The sequence below is a fragment of the Neomonachus schauinslandi genome, chromosome X (genome assembly GCF_002201575.2).
Source record: "Neomonachus schauinslandi chromosome X, ASM220157v2, whole genome shotgun sequence".
Taxonomy (NCBI): domain Eukaryota; kingdom Metazoa; phylum Chordata; class Mammalia; order Carnivora; family Phocidae; genus Neomonachus; species Neomonachus schauinslandi.
The window spans coordinates 66,848,442-66,870,590 of NC_058419.1; the positions used below are offsets into that span (position 1 = coordinate 66,848,442).

General features: G+C 36.6%; 1 protein-coding gene across 4 annotated transcripts in view; it reads left to right on the forward strand.

Annotated features, from left to right (window-relative positions):
- ABCB7 (ATP binding cassette subfamily B member 7) overlaps positions 1-22,149 on the forward strand; it is a 165,839-nt gene that overhangs the window by 79,822 nt on the left and 63,868 nt on the right. For 3 of the 4 annotated variants that reach the window (XM_044911522.1, XM_044911523.1, XM_044911524.1), the window contains exons 2-3: positions 13,434-13,511; positions 15,472-15,558. In XM_044911522.1, the coding sequence (XP_044767457.1) occupies positions 13,434-13,511; positions 15,472-15,558 (165 nt within the window). The remainder of the gene's footprint in view (positions 1-13,433; positions 13,512-15,471; positions 15,559-22,149) is intronic. The other variant, XM_021686869.2, reaches the window with a different exon arrangement.

Consider the following 22,149-nt stretch of genomic DNA (forward strand, 5'->3'; position numbering starts at 1 on the left):
GCCACTACCTTTAGCTGCTGACAGCCTTATGGGGTTTCTTTTGTAAGTAACAATTTGGTTTTTTCTTACTGCTTTTAAGATTCTTCATCTTTAACTTTTGACATTTTAATTATAGTGTGTCTTGGTGTGGTTCTCTTTGGGTCATTTTATTGGGAACTCTCTTTGCTTCCTGGACCTAGATGTCTGTTTGCCTCCACAGTTGAGGAAAGGATTCAGCCATTATTTCTTCATATAAGATTTCTGCTTCTTTCTTCCTTCTTCTTTGGGATCCCTATAGTGCGAATAAAATTCCACTTGATGTTGTTCTAGAGGTCCCTTAAGTTATATTCAATTTTTAAAATTATGTTTTCTCTGCCTGGCTGATTTTCATTACTTTATCTTCCAACTTGCTGATTCAGACTTCTGACTTGTCCAGTCAGATTTTGAAGCTCTCTAGTTTATTTTTCAGTTCAGTTATGGTAATCTTCAGTTTCGTGACTTCTGTTTGGTATTTTCTTAGGCTTTCTCTTTGTTGAAGTTCTCACTGTGTTCATCCATTCTTCTCCCACTTTTGGTGAGCATCTTTAATGACCTTTATTTTGAATTCTTTAGCAGGTGGATTATTTATCTCTGTATCATCAAGATCATTTTGTGAGGTTTTGTCTTATTTTTTCATTTGGAACATATTTCTTTTTTTACTCATTTTGCTTGACTGTACGTATCTATTAGGCAAAATAGCTACCTTTCTAATTCTTGAAGGAGTGGTGTAGTGTAGGTGATGGCCCTTCTTGTTTAACGTTGCCCAAACTCTTGGTTGTCTTTTGAACCTTTGTGATTTTCTAAACCACCTGGCTTATTCTTGGTATGTTTCCTTTATGGTGTGCCAAGACCTGTCACTGATCTCAGGGGAGGAATCTAATTTAACACCTAGTTTCAGGCTGACGAAGTCAGACCTTTAGACAGTAGCTTTTGAAGTATGCAAATATATATAGTTCTGTGGGGCCACTATCATAATCCCTGCTGGCTAACAGATCAGGAGATCTGAAGTTGTCCCCTGGGTGACATTTTAAAAAATTAGGGCTCCAAACAAATATATAAGCTCTTTTCTGGTAATTCTTATTGAGCTGTAGCAAGGTCAGGGGTGTGCATAAGGATGCTGTCTTTTTGCTTACGTTCCCTGATAGCTCCTCCTCAACATCTGGATGTATACATATACATATAAGTGAAGTTTGTCCCTCAGACAAGCTTCAGGCTAAGTGAATTGGCCTTTTTTTTTTGGCAGGAAGGCTGTAGTTGTGTTTTAGTCTGCTGTCTGTACAGTGCCGTGGGGGTGGAGGCCTGCTAGGGACTGTCTTTCCAATTGTTATATTCCCTCGGAGCTCTGAAATGCCACCCCTCTTGGGACCAGGGCTAGGCAGTCGGGGGTGTCCTCTGTGTTTTACATGGGCCCACTTACTTTAGCAAGGCAGCTGGATGGTGTAGAAATCAGGAAATGCCACTTGCCTGGTTCAGAAAGGCAGCAGTGAAAGATCTTGACTCTGTGTACTCATGGGCTTCTGTATTGCAGCTACAGAATACCCTGTCCTTCCCTGTGTGCTGCCTTTCGGCTGTGATTTGGAGAATGCCACAACTGCCTCTTGCCAGCCCCAGCCAGGGGGCAGGAGAGTGTCACAGTCACTCATGCTCACAGAGTTTAGCTAGGGAGTGGGAGAACTTTGTGACTGTTCATACTCATCTGCCCCAGCCATGGAGCAAGGGAGCACTGAAACTGCTCCCACTCTCTGGCCTCAGCAAGTGTCATGACCACTCATCCTGCCCATCCCAGCAAGTGGTGTGAGTGCCACATCTGTGCTTACCTGCCTTTGCTAGCAGTATATGTGGAGAGTGAAGTAATGGTGTGAACCAACATCTTTGTCCGTGGAGTATCTCAGCTGTCCTCTGTGACTGGCAAAGCCCTCAGATCAGCAGATAAATCTCCCTCACAGATATTCTAGTCTCTTTTAAAACATCTGTTTCTTTGCTGCATCATGGGGGCTAGTAAGACCACAAGTTAGCCCTCTAAAAGAAGAATCTTAGTTTTCCATAGCACTTTGGGATCCCCTGACATCAGCCCATTCATGGTTTTACAAGCTGGATGTTCTGGAGTCTTGTCTCTCCTCTGCAGGTCTTGTCTTTCTGGTAGGGTACCCAAAGTGGGGCACCAAAACCTATCTTCTCTGAAAGAAGCACCTGTCTGGTGAGATTCCTACTTATTGTGTGTTGCTGAGAGGGAGGTTGGTTTTTGTGTCTCTGACTCTTCTACCCATCTCAGTGTGATCCTTTTATTCTTTTTGTGGAGAGCAGTTAATCCAATTTTCAGAGGGAAACAAACCATATGTAGTAGATTTGGTGTATCTGTGGGAGGAGAGGAGTACAGGATTTTCCTGTGCTGCCATCCTGGACTGCTTTTCTCCATCTCCATTTATATATGAAAGAGTTTTTGTGATATAAATCCTTCATTCAGGGTTTTAAAAGTAGAGGTAGTCCATAACTTACAAATGCATTATATTTCAGAAGTATTTGTAAGTATATTGTTAAGAACCCAGAACATTTTTATATGAAGAATATTTTTTATTGAAGTATAATTAACACACAATGTTATATTAGTTTCAGTTGTGCAGCATACTGACTTGACAGTTCTATACATTACTCATTTCTCACAATGATAAGTGTAGTCACCATCTATCACCATACGATTTTATTACAATATATTTAAAAAATTTTTTTGAGTATAGTTAACACAATGTTACATTAGTTTCAGATGTACAGCATAGTGATTCAGCATCTCTATAGGTTATGCTACTCTCACTACGACTTTATTACTGAAGTTGTACTTTTATTCCTGTGACTTATTTATTACATAACTGGAAGTGTACCTCTTCATCTATATCAATTTTGCTGATTGACTGACCCACCTCTCCTCTGGCAACCGTCAGATTGTTCTTTGTAATTAAGAGTGTTTTTGTTTCTTTGTTTTGTTTTTTGGATTCTACATATAAGTGAATTCATATGATATTTGTCTTTCTCTGTCTGACATATTTCACTTAACCTTATACTCTCGGTCCATCCATGTTATTGCATATAGCAAGATCTCATTCTTTTTTATGAGTAATATTCTGTGTAAGAATATACCACATTTTTGGGGCACCTGGGTGGCTCAGTCGTTAAGTGTCTGCCTTCGGCTCAGGTCATGATCCCAGGGTCCTGGGATCGAGCCCCGCGTCGGGCTCCATGCTTGGCGGGAAGCCTGCTTCTCTCTCTCCCCCTCCCCCTGCTTGTGTTCCCTCTCTCGCTGTGTCTCTCTCTGTCAAATAAATAAATAAAATCTTAAAAAAAAAATCCACATTTTTTAAATTTAAGTATGATTAACATACAGTGTTATATTAGCTTCTGGTGTACAATATAATGATTCAAAAATTTTATGCATTACTCAGTCACAGTCCCCTTTATTTCACCCATGCCCCCCACTCACGAGCTCCTCTCTGGCAGTCACCAATTTGTTCTTTGAGGTTTACTTATTTCTCAAGGTAGGCCTATATTGGTATAATCTCCCCTCTTAGAATAACTTTTACTTCATCCTAAAGATTTGGGACTCTTCTGTTATCATTTCCATTTATCTCTACATTTATTCTATTCCTCTTTGATTTCTTGGTTGACTCATTTCATTGTTTAGTAACATGTTATTTAGCCTCCATGTATTTGTGTTCTTTCCAGATTTTTTTCATTGATTTCTTGTTTCATACTCTTGAGGTCAGAAAATATGCATGATATGATTTCAGTCTTTTTAAATTTATTGGGACTTGTTTTGTGGCCTATCATGTCATATATTACAGAGAATGTACAATGTGCACTTGAAAAGAATGTGGATCTCACAGTTTTGGGTTGGATAGTTCTCTACCTATATGTTAGGTCCATCTGTTCTTATGTGTCATTTAAAGCCACTGTTTCTATGTAGATTTTCACTTTGGATGATGTATTCATTGATGTAAGTTTGGTGTTAATGTCCCCTATTATTACTGTATTACTGTCAATTTCTTCCTTTATGTCTTTTAATAATTTCTTTAAATATTTAGGTGCCCCCATGTTGGTGCATAGATGCTTAAAATTGTTATATTCTCATTTTGGATTGTTCCCTTTATCATTATGTAGTAATGACAGATGTTCTTTGTCTTGTGCTGTGTCTTTGTTTTAAAGTGTATTTTGTCTGATATAAGTATTGCTGTCCTGGCTTTCTTTTTACTTCCACTTGCATGGTAAATGTTTTCCTTCCTTTCACTTTCAGTCTGCATGTGTCTTTAGGTTTGAAATAAGTCTCTTGTAGGTAGCATATAATTTTGTCTTGCTATTTTGTCAGTTCAGTCACTGTATTTTTTGATTTGAGCATTTAGTCCATTTACATTTGAAGTAGTTAATGGTAGGTATGTATTGCCATTTTGTTACTTGATTTATGGTTGTTTTTGTAGTCTCTCTTCTTCTCTTGCTCTCTTCCTTGTGATTTGATGGCTTTCTTTAGTGTCATGCTTGGATTCCTTTTTCTTTGTTTTTTATTTTTTGTATATATGATTTTTTTTTTGTTTAAAAAATATTTTTTTAATTAATTTATTTTTTTATTCTTATTTTAATCCCCATACATTACATCATTAGTTTTAGATGAAGTGTTCCATGATTCATTGTTTGTGCATAACACCCAGTGCTCCATGCAGAATGTGCCCTCCTCAATACCCACCACCAGGCTAACCCATCCTCCCACCCCCCTCCCCTCTAGAACCCTGTTTGTTTTTCAGAGTCCATATATGATTGGTTTTTGATTGTGGTTACCGTTTGGTTCATATATAACATCTTATGTGCATAGCAGTCTATACTAAGTTGATGGTTGGTTAAGATTGAACCCATTCTAAAAGTACTAAACTTTCACCCCTTACCCCCACATTTTATGTTTATGGTATTATATTTTACATCCTTTTATTTTGTGAATCCTTTGACTGATTATTATAGATTTAATTGATTTTACAGCTTTTGCACTTTAACCTTCATGCTGGTTTTATCAGTGAGCCATCCAAGTGCCCCTGCTTGGTTCTTTTTTATATTTTCTCTCTTTGTTGAAGGTCTCACTGAGATCCTCTGCTCTTCTCAAGTCCACTGAGTATGACCATTACTTTGTATTCTTTATTAGGCATATTGTTCATCTTTGTTTCATTTAGCTCTTTTGCTGTGGCTTTGTCCTGTTCTTTCATTGGGACATATTTCTCTGTCTTCTCACTTTGTATAGCTCTTGGTTTGTTTCTGTTTATTAGGAATGTCGGCTACATCTCCTGATCTTTAAAGTAGTGGCCTTATTAAAAAGAACTCTATAGTTCCCTGTAATGCAGTGACCCCTGTTCATAAGAACCAGATGCTGGTATGTCCTTTGTGGGTGGCGTTGGCCCTACCTCAGAGGCTAAGTCACATTCACCCTCAATCTAGTCATTATAGTTGCTCACTTTGCCAGTTTGGGGATCACTGAGCAGGATTTGTGTCTTTGTTGTTAAATGGGCTTGTCTGGACATGTTGCAGACTTGTTGGGTGGTGTCATTGGTCAGAACAGATGCCTCCCCTCTGCCAGGACAGCAGTTGCACTCATTGGCAGGATGGTCTCCCTGTGCTGCCTCCAGGGAGACTTTCATTGGTGCGTGTGGCTAGTAGTACTCAGACCAGATTTCTGCCCCAAGGCTTTTTTGGGTTGCAGTCACAGGGAACTGTAGGATGCTCTCTCTGCGATGCCCCCTGGGAGTTTTTTGTTGGTGGGGCAGGGCAGCAGTCAGATCAAGTGCCTACCCACAGTCCATCTGCCAGGGCTGCAGTCATCCCAAACTGCAGGGCACTCTCCTTTAGCTGCCAGGAATACGATTCAGCTGCTCAGACTGTGGGCTCACAGTTGTATGTGGTCATCTTCCTTAGGGCAGGAGTCACTTTGTAGTGGCACCGGTCACTTTCAGGGTTGATTGTTGGGTGTTTGGGGGCAGGAGCTGCTTCAGAGGGATGCGTGCCAAGTGGGCCAAGTTGGATGGGGCAGATAAGCAGGAGAACTCAGGTGTGAGTCATGTGCTAGCAAGATAGAGTGTTCTTGTTCATTCCCTCACGTATCTGGCCATCAAGCCTGGGGTTTGGGGAGAGAAAGCGTGATCGCTAGCACTTGTTCTTAGAGAAGTGTGCTGAAGATCCCTATCCCCACCAGCACACATTCTGTAACTAATGAATAAATGCCCTTTATATTTATCTTAGGTGCATTTTAAACTGCTGGTTCTGTGCTGTGTCTTGGTTGGGTTATTTTTTATGCGGGCTCTTTAAGGGCAGGCACTCAGTTTCCTATGGCCCTCTGGCTCCCCTGGAGCTAAACCGGTTTTAAAGTACCCAGAGTTTATCCCCACTGATTGTAAAAACTCATGAAGTTAAGCCCCGCTGGTTAAGTCTCACTGGGGGTTTGGTTCTCAACTGCATCTCTGTCCCTCCTACCCTTTTTTATGTGACCTTTTCTCTAAGATTAACTGTGGAAAGTCTTTTCTGTCAGTCTTCAGATCATTTTCAGAGTTAGTTTCACAGGTGTAGCTATTATCTTGGTGTGTCCACGGGAAAAATTGAGCCCAGGATCCTCCTACTCTGCCATTTTGCCAGTAGTTGAAGCCACATCTTTTTTTATCTATTCATCTATTGATGTACACTTGGGCTGTTTCCAAATCTTGGCTACTGTAAATAGTAGTGAAATAAACATAGAGGTACATATATCTTTTCAAATAAGTTTTTGTTTTCTTTGAGTTCAATACCCAGTAGTGGCATTACTGGATGATACGGTATTTCTGTATACCATGGTTTTCCACGGTGGTTGCACCAATTTATATGAAAAAGTTTTTGGTCTCCTTCTCTCTGTCTTATTCTAGGATTCCTATAATGCAAATGCTATTATGTTTGATGATGTTGCACTGTCCCTTAGCTTATTATTTATTCTTTTTGCTCTTCAGCTTGGTTACTTTCCATTACCTTGTCTAATAGATTGATGACTAATTCTTCTGCATCCTCTAATCTGCTGTTGATTCCCTATAGTGTTTTTTTTTTTGCTTCAGTTACCAAATTTTTCAGATATGAGTAGTTCTTTTTATATTTTCAGTCTCTGTTGAAATTCTCAATGTGTTTATCCACCCTTTTCTCAAGTCCAGTGAGTATCTTTATGGCCATTATTCTGAATTCTTTATCAGGCATATTGCTTATCTCCATTTCATTTAACCTTATAGTGTGATTTTGCCTTGTTCTTTAATTTGGGAAATATTCCTATTTCCTCTGGGGTGGGGCATGCAGTGCTAGCAAGGTAGATGGAGAGTGTTAGTGCTGGCTCTAACAAACATTCAGCTTTCTAGGCTGGGAGAGGAAGAGAAGTGGCACGTGCCAGCACTTTTGTTCCTAGAGAAATCTGCAGATCATTTCCTGTCCATTCTAAGATTAGTCAATAAATCTTCACTTATACCCCAGGTGCTTTTTAAACTGCTGCTCCTGTGCTGTGTCTCAGGCTGAGTTATTTAGTATGCTGGCACTTTAAGGCTACAGACTGGGTTTCCTATCACCCTCAGGCCTCCTGGAGTTAAGCCCTGTTGGTATTCAAAGCCAGACTTGATGGGGACTTCCCTGTGTGGGTTCCCAGTGGTGGAGATTCCTGAGTATGGGATCTGGTGCTCTTCTTTTCACTGCTTGTGATGTCCCCTCCCATTTGTGGTTAGTTGTGCTAGGTGTTTAGTTCCCAACCATGTCTCCACCCATTTTACCCTTTTCTATGTGGCCTTCTGTCTACAATTAACTGTGGAAGGTCTGTCCTGTCAGTCTTCAGGTCCTTTACAGAGTTAACACATAGATGTGGCTGTTACCTCAGTATGTTTGTAGGACAAGTTGAGCTCAGGATCCCCCTATTCTGCCATCTTCCCTGAGTCTAATTGAAACAATATTTTAAGTGGAGGGACTAGCCCTCAGAAGAAGTTAACCCATTATGTGACCATTATTTTTCCTTGTTTAATGAAAGATTTTAAATAATCAATGCTGATTCTCTCTGAGGAATAAGAAGTGGTTAACATAGAAGAGCATGTCAGGGGTTTCTTTTTATCTGTTATTTCTTAGGCTGGATACTGACTGTACCTGTGTTCATTTTATTGTTTCTGAACTTTTTATGTGCTTGAAATAGTTTATAATTTTAACAATGCTATTTTAGTACTAGAAGTTCAATTTGAATATGAACAGTTTAAAATTATTCACCTTGAATCCTGATGCTTATGGGACAAAATGGTTTGATTAAAGAAGTTTAAAGAGATAACTGGAAATTCTGAAGGGGTTTATAGATACTTTCAAGGGTCTATATTTTATGGTAAGTTGTTTTAATTTTAACCAACAACACTTGAGAATGTATGTTTTTGCTATCAATTTAAGTGTATTACCAACATTCACCTGTTAGCTATTGGCCATATCCAGGCATCATTTTGAGAGAGCAAAGAAGAAGGTGGATAGTTATTTACTTGAGATAACTGGGCAAAGTTTGAAAGGCAAAGAAGATTAAATTCATATAAATGTGCAAACATGTGCAAGATCTTCCTTGATGTCTAGTTACTTGAACTGGGAGCTTATGGAAAACAGGAAATTTGAGAGTAAAGATTGTATGAGGTATGAGTATGGAAAAAGTCAGGGAGGGTAACAATTGAGTTAAGCCCCAGAAAGGTACCAATGACAGTGGTTGGCTTGTGGAGTTTGAGGATAGTGGAGTCATGTAGGAGCTTGGGTTTGGCAAGTCAGTGTGCAAACAGCCATTAGTATTTTTGAAGTTTTTATAGTTCAGGGTATGTAATATATATATATTCATAAACATACATAAGCAGGAATGTACTACTGTTCATTACATTTTGGAAAACAACGGAGTTAATTTTCTCAATAATTTGGTTAGCTCTTTTGTACATGGATGTTATTTTTTGGTTGATTTGACTTTTTTCTATTTTGCAGTGTACAACATTAACATTCATACTGAGGCATTAATCCATTTGTACAATGTATTTATAGCTAATGGAAAGCCTAAATATTATCTGCCATTTAGGAGAGATTTGACCTAAAAACCACATTTCTCCCTCACTAAATTGATGGTGCATTTCAGAAGGATGTATGTGCATTTTACAGATGTCTCTGGTAACCATGGAGAGGTTGTTTATTCTGCCTGCTATAACTTCACATTTTGAACAATATTAAAACAGATACTTGGCTCAAGGAATCTTTCGTTAGAGGCCGTCTGCTAGTTACATAGAAGTATTTGGCAAAACTGATCTTAGGACCACTCTTTAAATTTAGCATTTAGATTAAGGCTAAACAGGGAACAGATACAAGGTGTAGAACATAGTAAAATACAGTAAAGGGAATTAGTAAAGGGAGGAGTGTTTGAAAAGTGCATAAAAGCCATTTAAGAAAGAATTGGCGGGGGGCGCCTGGGTGGCTCAGTCGTTGGGCGCCTGCCTTCGGCTCGGGTCATGGTTCCGGGATCCTGGGGTCGAGCCCTGCATCGGGCTCTCTGCTCGGTGGGAGGCCTGCTTCTCCCTCTTCCACTCCCCCTGCTTGTGTTCCCTCTCTCACTGTGTCTCTCTCTGTCAAATAAATAAATAAAAAAAATTAAAAAAAAAAAAAAGAAAGAAAGAATTGGGGGGCACCTGGGTGGCTCAGTTGTTAAGCGTCTGCCTTTGGCCCGGGTCATGATCCCAGGGTTCTGGGATCGAGCCCCCCATCGGGCTCCCTGCTCCGCGGGAAGCCTACTTCTCCCTCTCCCACTCCCCCTGCATGTGTTCCCTCTCTCACTGTCTCTCTCTGTCAAATAAATAAATAAAATCTTAAAAAAAAAGGAAGAAAGAATTGGGGTTGAAGACTTTGAGGGCTTTAGGAAAAAAACACAAGCCTAGATTAAAAGAAGGAAAAAAGAAAATACAATTTGACACTTTAAATAAGTGATGCAATTACTTAATACCTGACCACACATTTTTTTTTTTATCTTTTTAGGCATGTATAAAAGCATAATTATCTCTCTAATATTCGTTGTGGTTTTGGATTTATGTACATTTATTGGCAGTACAAGAAATCTTTTAAGTTTATTCCTAGGTATCTTATTCTTTTTGGTGCAGTTGTAACCGGGATTGTTTTCTTAATTTCTCTTTATGCTACTTCATTATTAATGTATAGAATTGCAGGAGATTTCTGTGTATTAATTTTGTATCCTGTGACTTTACTGAATTTATCAGCTCTAGTCTTTTTGGTGCTTTGGGTTTTTTTATATATAATATTCTGTCATCTGCAAATAGTGAAAGTTTTACTTCTTCCTTACCAATATGGATGTCTTATTTATATTCTTTTTGTTGTCTGATTGCTGTGGCTAGGACTTCTAGTACTATGTTGAATAAAAGTGGTGAGAGTAGACACCCTTCTTTGTGTTGTTCCTGATCTTAGAGGAAAAGCTCTCGGTTTTTCACCATTGAGTATGATGTTAGTTCTGCATTTTTCATATATATCGTTTATCATGTTGAGGTATGTTCTCTTTAAACTTACTATTGAGAATTTTTTTTATCACGAATGGATGTAGTCCTTTGTCAAATGCTTTCTCCAAATCTATTGAAATGATCTTATGGTTTTTATCCTTTCTCTTGTTAATGGGATGTATCCTGTTGATTGATTTGTGAATATTGAACCACCCTTGCATCACTGGAGTAAATCCCACTTGATCATGGTGAATGATTTTTTTTAAAGATTTTATTTATTTATTTGACAGAGAGGGAGACAGCGAAAGAGGAAACACAAGCAAGGGGAATGGGAGAGGGAGAAGCAGGCCTCCCGCTGAGCAGGGACCCCCCCCCCCCCGATGCAGGGCTCGATCCCAGGACCCCGGGATCACGACCTGAGCCGAAGGAGACACTTAATGACTGAGCCACCCAGGCGCCCCTAATTTTTTTAATATATTGTTGGATTTGCTTTGCTAGTATTTTATAAAGGATTTTTGTATCGTTCATCAGGGATATTGGCTTGTAGTTTTCTTGTTTGTGTTTGTCTTTATCTGGTTTTGGTATCAGCAATGTTTGGCCTCATAGAATGAATTTGGAAGCTTTCCTTTTTCTTGATTTTTATGAATAGTTTGAAAGAATAGGTATTAAATCTGTTTTAAATGTTTGATAGAATTCACCGTCTGGTCCTGGGCTTTTTTGTTGGGAGGTTTTTGATTACTGATACAATTTCCTTGCTCATAATCGGTCTGTTCAAATTTTCTCTTTCTTTCTGAGTTAGTGTTGGAAGGTTATATGTTTTAGGAATTTATCTATTTGTTCTAGTTTGCCAAGTTATTGGCATATAAGTTTTCATATTATTCTCTTGTAATCCTGTATTTCTGTGGTGTCAGTCATTATTTCTCCTTCAGTTCTGATTCATTTGAGTCATCTCTCTTTTTTTCTTGATGAGTCTGCACTAGGGCTTATCAATTTTCTTTATCTTCTCATAGAACCAGCTCCTGGTTTCATTGATCTGTTCTATTGTTTTATTAGTCTCTGTTTCCTTTATTTCTGGTATAATTTTTTAATTTATTTTCTTCTACTTGCTTTGGGCTTTGCATGTTCTTCTTTTTGTAACTCCTTTAGGTGTAAGGTTAGGTTGTTTATTTTAGATTTTTCTTGTTTCCTGAAGTAGGCCTCTTGCTATAGGCTTTCCTCTTAGTACAGCTTTTCTGCATCTCAAAGATTTTATACTCCTGTCATTTCGTTTTCCTTTATCTCCATGTAATTTTTTGATTTTCTCTTTGATTTCTTGGTTGACCATTCATTGTTTAGTAGCATGTTATTTAGCCTCCATGTATTTGTGTTCTTTTCAAATTGTTCTTGCTACTGATTCCTCGTTTCATGCCGTTGTGGTCAGAAAATATGCATGATAATGACTTCAGTCTTAGAATTTGTTGAGACTTGTTTTGTGGCCTAGCATGTGATCTGTCCTGGAAAATATTCCATGTGCACTTGAAAAGAATGTGTACTGTGCTATTTTTGGATGGAATTTTGTATATATATTATGTATATCATGTGGGAAACCCCATAAGGCTGTCAACTGATTTCTCATCAGAAACATTGCAGTTAATAAGAAAGTGGCATGATGTATTTAAAGTGCTGAAAGGAAAATATCTGCAACCAAGAATACTTTACCCAGCAAGTTATCATTCAGAATAGAAGGACAGATAAAGTGTTTCCCAGATAAACAAAAACTAAAGCAGTTCATAACCTTTAAACTGGCCTTCAAGAAAAATTAAAGGGAACTCTTTCAGTGGAAAGAAAGGGCCATAATCAGGAGTAAGAAAATTATGAAAGGAAAAAAATTCACAAGTAAATGCAAACATAAAATAAAAGTACTAGATTAATAACTTATAAAATCAGTATGGAGGTTAAATACAAAAACATTCAAGTCAGTTACATATTCAAAAATCAGTCAAAGGATTCACAAAATAAAAGGATATAAAGTATGACATCATATACATAAAATGTGGAGGTGGTAAAAAATTGAGTACTTTTAGAATGGGTTTGATCTTAAGCGACCACTAACTGAGTATAGACTGCTACACACTTTAGATGTTATATATGAACTTAATGGTAACAACAATTCCCAAACGTGTAGTAGACACACAAAAAATAAAAAGAAAAGAATCCAAGCATAACACTAAAGAAAGCCATCAAACCACAAGGGAAGAGAGCAAGAAAAGAAAGGAAGAGAAAAGAACTACAAAAACAACTGTAAAAGAAGTAACAAAATGGCAATTAAGTACACACCTGTCAATTGATCTAAATATAAATGGACTGAATGCTCCAATTACAAGACATAGGGTGACTGAATTGACAAAATTGCAAGACCCATCTGTATGCTTGCTATAAGAGATTCCATTCAGACCTAAATACATATGTGGGTTGATAGTGAAGGTCTGAAAAACATTTATCATGGACTGAAGTGAAAGGAAAGCTGGGGTAGCCATACTTATATCAGATGAAATACACTTTAAAACAAAGACTGTAACAAGATACAAAATAGAACACTACATAATTATAAAAGGAACAATCCAGATTGAGAATATAACAATTTTAAATATCTATGCATCCAACATGGAGGCATCTAAATATATAAAGCAACTATTAAGAGACATGAAGAAATTGGTAGTAATACAGTAATAGTAGAGAACATTAACACCACACTTACATCAGTGAATAGATGAACTAGTCAGAAGGTCAAGAAGGAAATAGTCACTTTCAATGACATTTAGGCCAGATGGACCTAACAAATGTATACAGGAGAGTAGAGGAAATCTTTTAATATTAATTGTTTACTATGAAAATTTTTCCTCCTTTTTTTTTCTTCTGCAGATCCCAGAGTCATTTAGACATACTACATGGCAGAGACTGGGAAAAGGCAACTCAAGACAGATATTAGATGTTACCAGGGTAAGATTAAGCAGATACTTCTACGTATAACTAAAAAAATTAGCAAGCCCTTTGAGCCTTTTCAAATTTATACTACATATTTTGTGTTTCTCATTTCTTTCTAAATACTTTTCATTTTTTTCTAAATACTGAGAGATGAATAAGAAATTATGTTCCTGCTAGTAGAAATAGGGATAGATATCTTGATTATTTTTCTACTCCTGGAGAACTCTGTCAGAATCTCTTGAGATCAGTGCCAGCTACAGTAACATTTTTAGAATGCTTTTATAAATGTAATGGCAGCTTGTTGACACTTAAATTTTTCCCAGTAATTTGTATGTGATATATGGAATGCTTGTAAGCTTTGCAAGTGAGTGAAGCTCCTTTACCTTAGAAGATGTTCAGATGGCAGAGTATCAAGGGACTCTAAGCTTATTAGAGCCTGATACTTAGTTTACTTGTTGATAAGGGTTATTTTTCATTGTTAATGTAAGTGAAAGACAACTTTAAAATTTCTCAGTGCTCTAAAATTATACAGGCAATTCTTCAAGAGAGAAAAAGGCTAGAAAATTAGAAGACAACCTAAACCCTGAGTACTTCCTTTATTATTTCTTTTTGATTAACAATTATTTGCCATTACAAGGTACAAGGCGTTGTTCTAATTTATGCAGAGGCTGTAAAAGTGAATTACATTTCAAAATCTTTTGCTTTGTCAAAGACCTCATTATCTTGTGTGGTATTCATCAGACCCCTTGATAAAATTTGTTGCTTAGTCTTTTAGATGGAAAAAGATGTCACAAAAAGATATTGTCAGACTAAAATTTATATTTTGATGTTTTCCCCTTAAAAATGCTTTAAGATTGTTGATCCAAGAATTAATAACCCATTTATAGCAATTATTTTTTTGTTCTAAACTGGTGTGAATAAGAAAGCACTTTTGCTTTTTGTGATTCCATTTTCGTAGCTTGGCCCAGAGCTTTGGCATTGATACACATTTGTGTTTATAAAGAACTTGCTGTTCATTAATTCATTAATTATTATTATTATGGCTGCTGAAGGAGCATTATTATATGCATTTCTTTCATTAAGTATGTTTTAATTGAGGAAAACCTTTAAATATTAGCAAGTTTACATTTTGAGCCTAATCTTTACTGTCTTTATGAACTATTTTATTTTCTCAAATGACTATTATATTTTCTCCAGTAAAACTTTTATGTTTATCTAACCTAAGAATCAGTCTTACTTAAGGCCTTTTTTAAAAGTAGGCAAGATGTTTGCATATTTTCAAGGCTAGTTGGGAGATTTATAGATAGCTCTGTTTTATAAGCTAATTCATTAGGCATTGAAATCTACCCTGCCCATGTGCAAGACACTGTGGTATAGGCCATGGGAGATACAAGGATAAAAGAGGCTGTCTTTAATTTCAAGAAATTTACCATGTAATAAGAAAGACAAAACATGCATGCATATTACTATAGCATATGACAGACAGGAAGTATTAAAAATACACACACACATCCACACACACATATGAGCAAGAATAAGGAAAAGAATCAGCTATGTAAAATGAACAATAAAGCAAAAAAAATTGTATACATGTGGAAAGCAAGTGGGATATAATTAGTTAACTGTATGATATACTCTGCTTGCCAGTGATAGAGTAATAGGTTACATAGTACCGTAATAGCAAATGACAGTAAGAAAACTGGTATAAATCAAGTAGAAGTGTAATATAAGTTTTCAAACATTTCAAAAGCTATTTAGAGAAAGTAACTTCTGTATGAGTATTGGTTACATTTCAACATTCTTTGTGTAAGTGTATCTGTAAGCTAATCGTGAAGGTGTTTTGCTTTATTATGCTAAGCTAGAAGCTATGCCTATGAATTTGTATGGGACATTAGATTAAACTTCCTAAGTCAGAGTTTTAAAGATCCGAAATTCTATAATAGCTAATGGATGACTTGGTATCATCTTCAACTAGGCTCTCCAGGCCTGGCCACTGATAGAAAAGAGGACATGTTGGCATGGTCATGCAGGAGGAGGACTCCACACGGACCCAAAAGAAGGGGTAAGAGCAAATAGCAAGTAACTGGAGATTCTTATACATGATCGTACTTGCATAGAACACACACACACAAGCATTCAAGATTATTGTCTTCCAGAATATTTTGATTGACTCATATAACTACAGGTTTTCTAATACAAAACCTTATGAATTGACCATGGTTATACGGATGAGATTCTCTTGGGCTTAAAACAAACAAAAAATTTCATGATTTTCTAAAAAAGAAAAAAGTTATCAATCTAAATATTTTAGTTCTTTGTTTAAAATAGCATTGGTTGAGGTTTTTATATAATCCAGCCTTATAAATAAATAGGTAAATTAGATTTAGCACTTACAAGCAGTTTGTGTGTGTGTGTGTTTTGAGGTTAACATTTCCCCTTCTAGGGTGCCTGGGTGGCTCAGTCAGTTAAGCGGTTGCCTTCGGCTCAGGTCATGATACCGGGATCCTGGGATCGAACCCCACATCCGGCTCCCTGCTCAGTGGGGAACCTGCTTCTCCCTCTCCCTCTGCCTGCAGCTCTGCCTGCTTGTGCTTTCTCTCTCTCTGTCAAATAAATAAATAAAATCTTTAAAAAAAAAATTTCCCCTTCTATACACTTAGTTGAGAAAGATCCTAGAATGTCCCGCAGCTTCCTGATAAATCCTTCATTTACCTAATCCATTTATTTAATTACCCATATTCTTTTTAAAAAATTTTTATTTTAATTCCAGTTAGTTAACAGTGTTATATAAGTTTCAGGTGTACAGTATAGTGATTCAACACTTCCATACATCACCCTGTGCTCATCACAAGTGCACTCCTTAATCCCCATCACCTATTTAACGCATCCCCCACCCCCTGTCCTCTGGTAACCATCAGTTTGTTCTATATAATTAAGAGTCTGTTTCTTGCTTTGTGTGTGTGTCTCTCTCTCTTATTTTTTTTACCTTTCCTTGTTTGTTTTTTAAATTCCATATGATTGGAATCATGTGGGTATTTGTCTTTCTCTGACTGACTTATTTCACTTAGGATTATACTCTCTAGCTCTATCCATGTCGTTGCAAATGGCAAGATTTCATTTTTATGACTGAATATTCCATTATATATATGCACGCACGCGCGCACACACACACACCCACACACCATATCATCTTTATTCATCAGTTGATGGACACTTGGGCTGCTTCCATATCTTGGCTATTGTAAATAATACTGTTATATTGGGCGCCTGGGTGGCTCAGATGGTTAAGCGTCTGCCTTCGGCTCAGGTCATGATCCCAGGGTCCTGGGATCGAGTCCCACATCGGGCTCCCTGCTCCTTGGGAGCCTGCTTCTCCCTCTACCTCTCTCTCTCTCTCTGTCTCTCATGAATAATAAAAAATAATAATAATAATAATAATACTGTTATAAGCATAGGGCTGCATATATCCCTTTGAATTAGTGTTCTTGTATTCCTTGTGTAAATAGCCAGTTGTGAGATTGCCAGATGGTAAAGTAGTTCTATTTTTAACTTTTTGAGGAAACTCCATACTGTTTTCCACAGTGGGCTGCACCACTTGCGTGTTCTTAACACTACTAATAAAAATTAATAATGCTGCTCAGAAGGTATTTAAATCATCTGTTTACCCAATCCCTGTAGTAAAAGGGATTGTGAAAAAAGAGTGACAGTTTCAGTATTTGGAAGCTCTTGTTTTTAAAATAGATAAATTAAGAAATTATTTGTTTTAATTATAAAATTAATGTCTTCTATTAAGAATCTTCAGATTTTTGAAGAATTTTGGTGCTATACTCCTGCATTTAAACTTTTTTATTGTGCTGCTTTTGAAGAATTATCTATTAGTAAATTTAGTTCATTCTGTGCTCATTATAACACAAGTAATGAAGAACTTAAAATAAGGACGACTTTCCAGACTTTGCTTGACATACTTTTTTTTTATGTTAGCAATAGATCCTCATTGGATATAGTCAGAAGCTAGTAGTATTAAAAGAGAGATTAGCACTTACTAGCGCAATCAGAGAGCTTTGGTACAAATCTTGATATAATCAAAAGGAGTGGAACAGCAACTTGGAGTATTAAAAAATTGAAGGTCTGGGGAGATAATGGAATAATGAATCTCCAGGCTTGTTAAGATGAGTGGACACTTAGACCAATGGATAAGAATACCAGGATGAAGTGGAGAGGCTGTTTTCTAGCTCTGATTTTATTCATCATCAAGCAGCCTTATGATCTTTATTTGATTTTTCCAGCTGACTTCCTTTTGGGATAGGGGATTAACTGATTGGCCAATGTGAATATCAGTCAACTTGTTATTTTTTATTATATATTATTAAATCAACTTATGGGTACAAATGCATCTCATATGTACCATAAGCTAGTTTTAGGGCCTTTTTACTGCTAGATAAACTCTTCATTTGTGGTATTAGACCAACAGAGAATAGAAAACAAACCTTAAGGTATAGAGAAAGTAACAATAATAGTAAAGCTTTTCCTGACAATATATCTTTCATCTCCCATCCGTAAACTTACTATATACTTACATCCCCAATAATATCAGTTACCCTCCATTTTTCCATTAGACATCTGTTCAACTTTCTTGTCCTTTGACCTAGCTTTTATCAAACCACTGTTATTTCTAATAATATTGAAGTAGTGGTTGAATTTATTCCTTTAATTGCAGTTAGTTATCTTTAGCACGAATTGAAACAACAGTTCTCTTCTCTGGACAGTTTCCACTGTCCACTTTGGGCACTTCCAAATTATCTGCTGCTAAATTGGTTCTTTAGGGAGAAAACATTCAGTCTGTCATGCACATTTATACAAAACAAATTGCATCCAAAGTTTTTAGTATATATTTTATTTTTCCTCATCACAGATTTTGCCCCCAAATAGTTTCTTTATTAACTAGTCCCTTGATCTAGGATTAGAAAATTTCTTGCTATTAGAATTCAGGAATGTCTTTTTTTTTTTTTTTAAAGTAATCTCTACACCCAATATGGGGCTCAAACTCATGACCCCAAGATCAAGAGTCACATGCTCTACTGACTGAGCCAAGTGCCCCTCAATTCAGGAATGTCTTTAAAACCAGAATTCTTAGATACATTCCATATCAGTTAAAGAAAAGGTAATTCTGTTACCTTTATCAAATGATCGTTTTCTGGGGTGCCTGGGTGGCTCAGTTGGTTAAGCGTCTGCCTTCAGCTCAGGTCATGATCCCAGGGTCCTGGGATCAAGCCCCACATCAGACTCCCTGCTCGGCTGGGAGCCTGCTTCTCCCTCTCCCTCTGCCCCCTCCCCCCCGGCTTGTGATCTCTCTCTCTCTCTCTGTGTCAAATAAATAAATAAAATCTTTAAAAAAATGATCATTTTCTTTTTTCTTACTCTTTTATTTTCTTATCAAAATCCAGTGAGCTGCACACCCTTGGAAGCAGTGGACTCTTGGTGGAAAAAATTGTTCTTGCTTCAGTGCTTGACAACCTTTTCTGCTGAAAGAGACGAAGCTACTGACCTGAGAAGCAAAACACATATTTAGCTTATTAATATGCAGTTTTCTTCAATATCTTAAAATTCTACCAAGTGAGCTGCTCCATATGTGTTTTGATTTTTTTAGTGTCCTTTTTGTGCCCTATCCACGTAGTTATTAGTTATAGGTATTCACTTATAGCACTTACGGCTATGCAAGACTACATCTCTCCCTCAGGTCATACTGTTGAATTCAGTACTGCTGCATATAAACAGTGCAGTTTGTGCCTTTCCACTTATACCCTATTGGGTCAGATGCTCCCAGTTTTATTTATGCATTTGTTTTTGGCCCACCGTGCTATGTTCGTGCTGTTTCAGCTCCCTGTATATAAATAGATATTCCTTTCATTATTTCTTTCTACCTGCCCTGCCTCATAAGGCTTATGAAACTATATATTAATACCAAATAAGTAAATATTTAAAAACCTGTCAGAAGTTAAGATGACTTCATAAATCAAGTAATAGGTATACCTCCTAAATATAATAAATAACAATTTGTACTCATGTGTTTAAGAATAGTTAATTTATTAATTGAATAAATATTTAGTGAGCATTATTTCTGGTATCAGATTTCTTTTTGTGGCATCTGCTTTTTTTTCTGTTGGCCTACCTTATTTTCAGTCACTTTCATCTCCTCTTTGACAGCTCTCTGATGTTCCCAAGTCTTTTCTTCCAAACTCTTTTCTAGGATAAAAAGATATAATTTGCTACCGTACAGAGGGATAGGGAGCCTATTTGAATTCTCTCTTGTATGACCTTTGTGTTTTCTTTCTGAATCCAATTGATTTCCTTTATTATGGCAAGCTAATTCTAGTATGTATTTGAGACCTTTGTAAAAACTTTTATTCCTCATACTAACATAGTACTAGTTTTAATGGGGCTTAAAATGTCAGTTCCACATTTTAAATTTGAAGCTATTTAGCTATAGCAAGAAGGCCTCATTGTATTTCTTGTTAGCAAAGAGGAAAGTAGATTCACTTCTACTTTTATAGGCCTTTCAATGGTATTTCTATAGCATTCGAATTTAGGGAGCTTTTGTTATCATGATATGTCATCACAGTTATGTTTTTAAAATAACTTCTAAATTTTACTTATTGTGAAAATGATAAACAGAAAAGTGAAGGAATTTTATGTTTCCTGTTTACATGTAAGTGAGGCTTAAATAAAAATTATGATATCAACCGTTGGTTGCTTCAGGAATTTTGACGCCCGAGAAAGAACTTCCTTTCCTTAAATCATTGGGTTTTTTTTTCCTATACTGTAATTACTCCTTACACAGTATGTTTTCAAATAAGCCAATTTCTTATCCTCCTTGACTATTTCCTATATTTTCCACCCTTTCTTTAAGAATATGATCTTAAAGGGGTATGTATGCTATTTGTGTTGCTTAGTCTGAAATGAAAAGTAAGTTGAGGGCTCCTGGGTGGCTCAGTTGGTTAAGTGACTGCTTTCGGCTCAGGTCATGATCCTGGAGTCCCGGGATCAAGTCCCACATCGGGCTCCCTGTTCAGCGGGGTGTCTGCTTCTTCCTCTGACCCTCCCCCCTCTCATGCTCTCTCTCTCTCTCATTCTCTCTCTCAAATAAAATCTTTAAAAAACAAACAAACAAACAAACAAACAAAAAAGAAAAGTAAGTTGAAATGAAGGTGATTTCGAATTCAGTCTCCAGCTTGTGGCTTTAGTATTGTCTTTCAGGATTACCATTGTGTGTCCAGTGTATGAATTATGGGTATCCACAGTATGATGATTCTGGTGATTTTGAAAGATGGTGTATGGTCTTTCAGAATCTGTATTGAGACCTCCAGTGTTATTTTACTCTTGTGCAGCAGGAATGAGTTAGTTTGAAATTCTTTAAAAGTGTGCCTCAGCCTCTGATATGCCTTTTTGATTTGGCCTCCACTTAAAAAAAGACATTTTTCAAACTTTATAGTGTATCTAAAGTATAACTGAAGTCATATACTTTATAGCTGAATGGACTCATAATGCATGATTACACAACTTCAGAACCCATTTTGTTAAGTGAAATGGTGACATTTTATGCAATATTAAGCCAACTAGAATAATTTTCTTGCTCTTAGCCATAACTTCTCTGTGTCCTTATTGAAAAATTTTGGGGTGTGTTGTAGAAGGTTTTGACAGGAGAGAATGTTTAGAAAGATATGCAGAAACAGGGCCTTTTTGTCATTATTCCATCAAGAAAAAATAAGATAAAACTAGTGAAATGGGAAAGTGGTTGAAATGCCTCAGTTTGTGTTATAATGCATTAAATTATATTTATTTAGTAATAGTTTGATTGAAAAAAAGTGAATTTTAAAATTATAGCCTTATTCCCATTTTTAAAAATACCTTACTGGTTATGAGAGCATATATATGTGTGTAAAAAATAAAACATTAACAACTGTACTTTCAGCATTTCATATTTTTGCCAACTTTTATCTTTAAAGCAGCCAGAAATGTAGTCCTGTATTTAGTACAATATGGACAGTTTTATTGCTGTTGCTCTTTACTCAGTAAACTGAGACTTAAACTAGAAAAATAGTTTGCTGAGCTTTGGGGGCAATAACCATAATATGAAACTGCCCTGTATAACATAATGTGTTGTCCTCGGTTTCTTATATGTTGACAGTTTTCCTCCATTCCTTGCTATGTAAATCTACTTGAAATTGTGTAACTTTCCTCCCTCAAAGTGAACTAAATTTTTTCTTATATATGAACTACAGAAAATATAAGCAAGCAAAAAGAATGTAAAAAATTATCAATGATTCCATCTACTCACAGCTATTTATTTTAACACTTTTGGGGGTATTGCTTTCAGGCCCATTTGTTTGCATGTGTAAACTCATACACACATCACTTTTTTTAACATGAAAAATAAGTTTTGTACTCTGCTTTTTTCACTTTACATGTTTTTGTGTCACTACATATATTTCTGAACAGCTACACTTTGTTGTATACATTCACTGTAAGTTGTTTGTACAGTTCCCCATTATTGATCATTTAGGCTGTTTCCAAATTTTTCCTGTTAAAACAGCATGAGAATAAACGTCCTATAGCTAAATATTTTGTTCCTTTATTCAGTGGATACTTGTTGAGT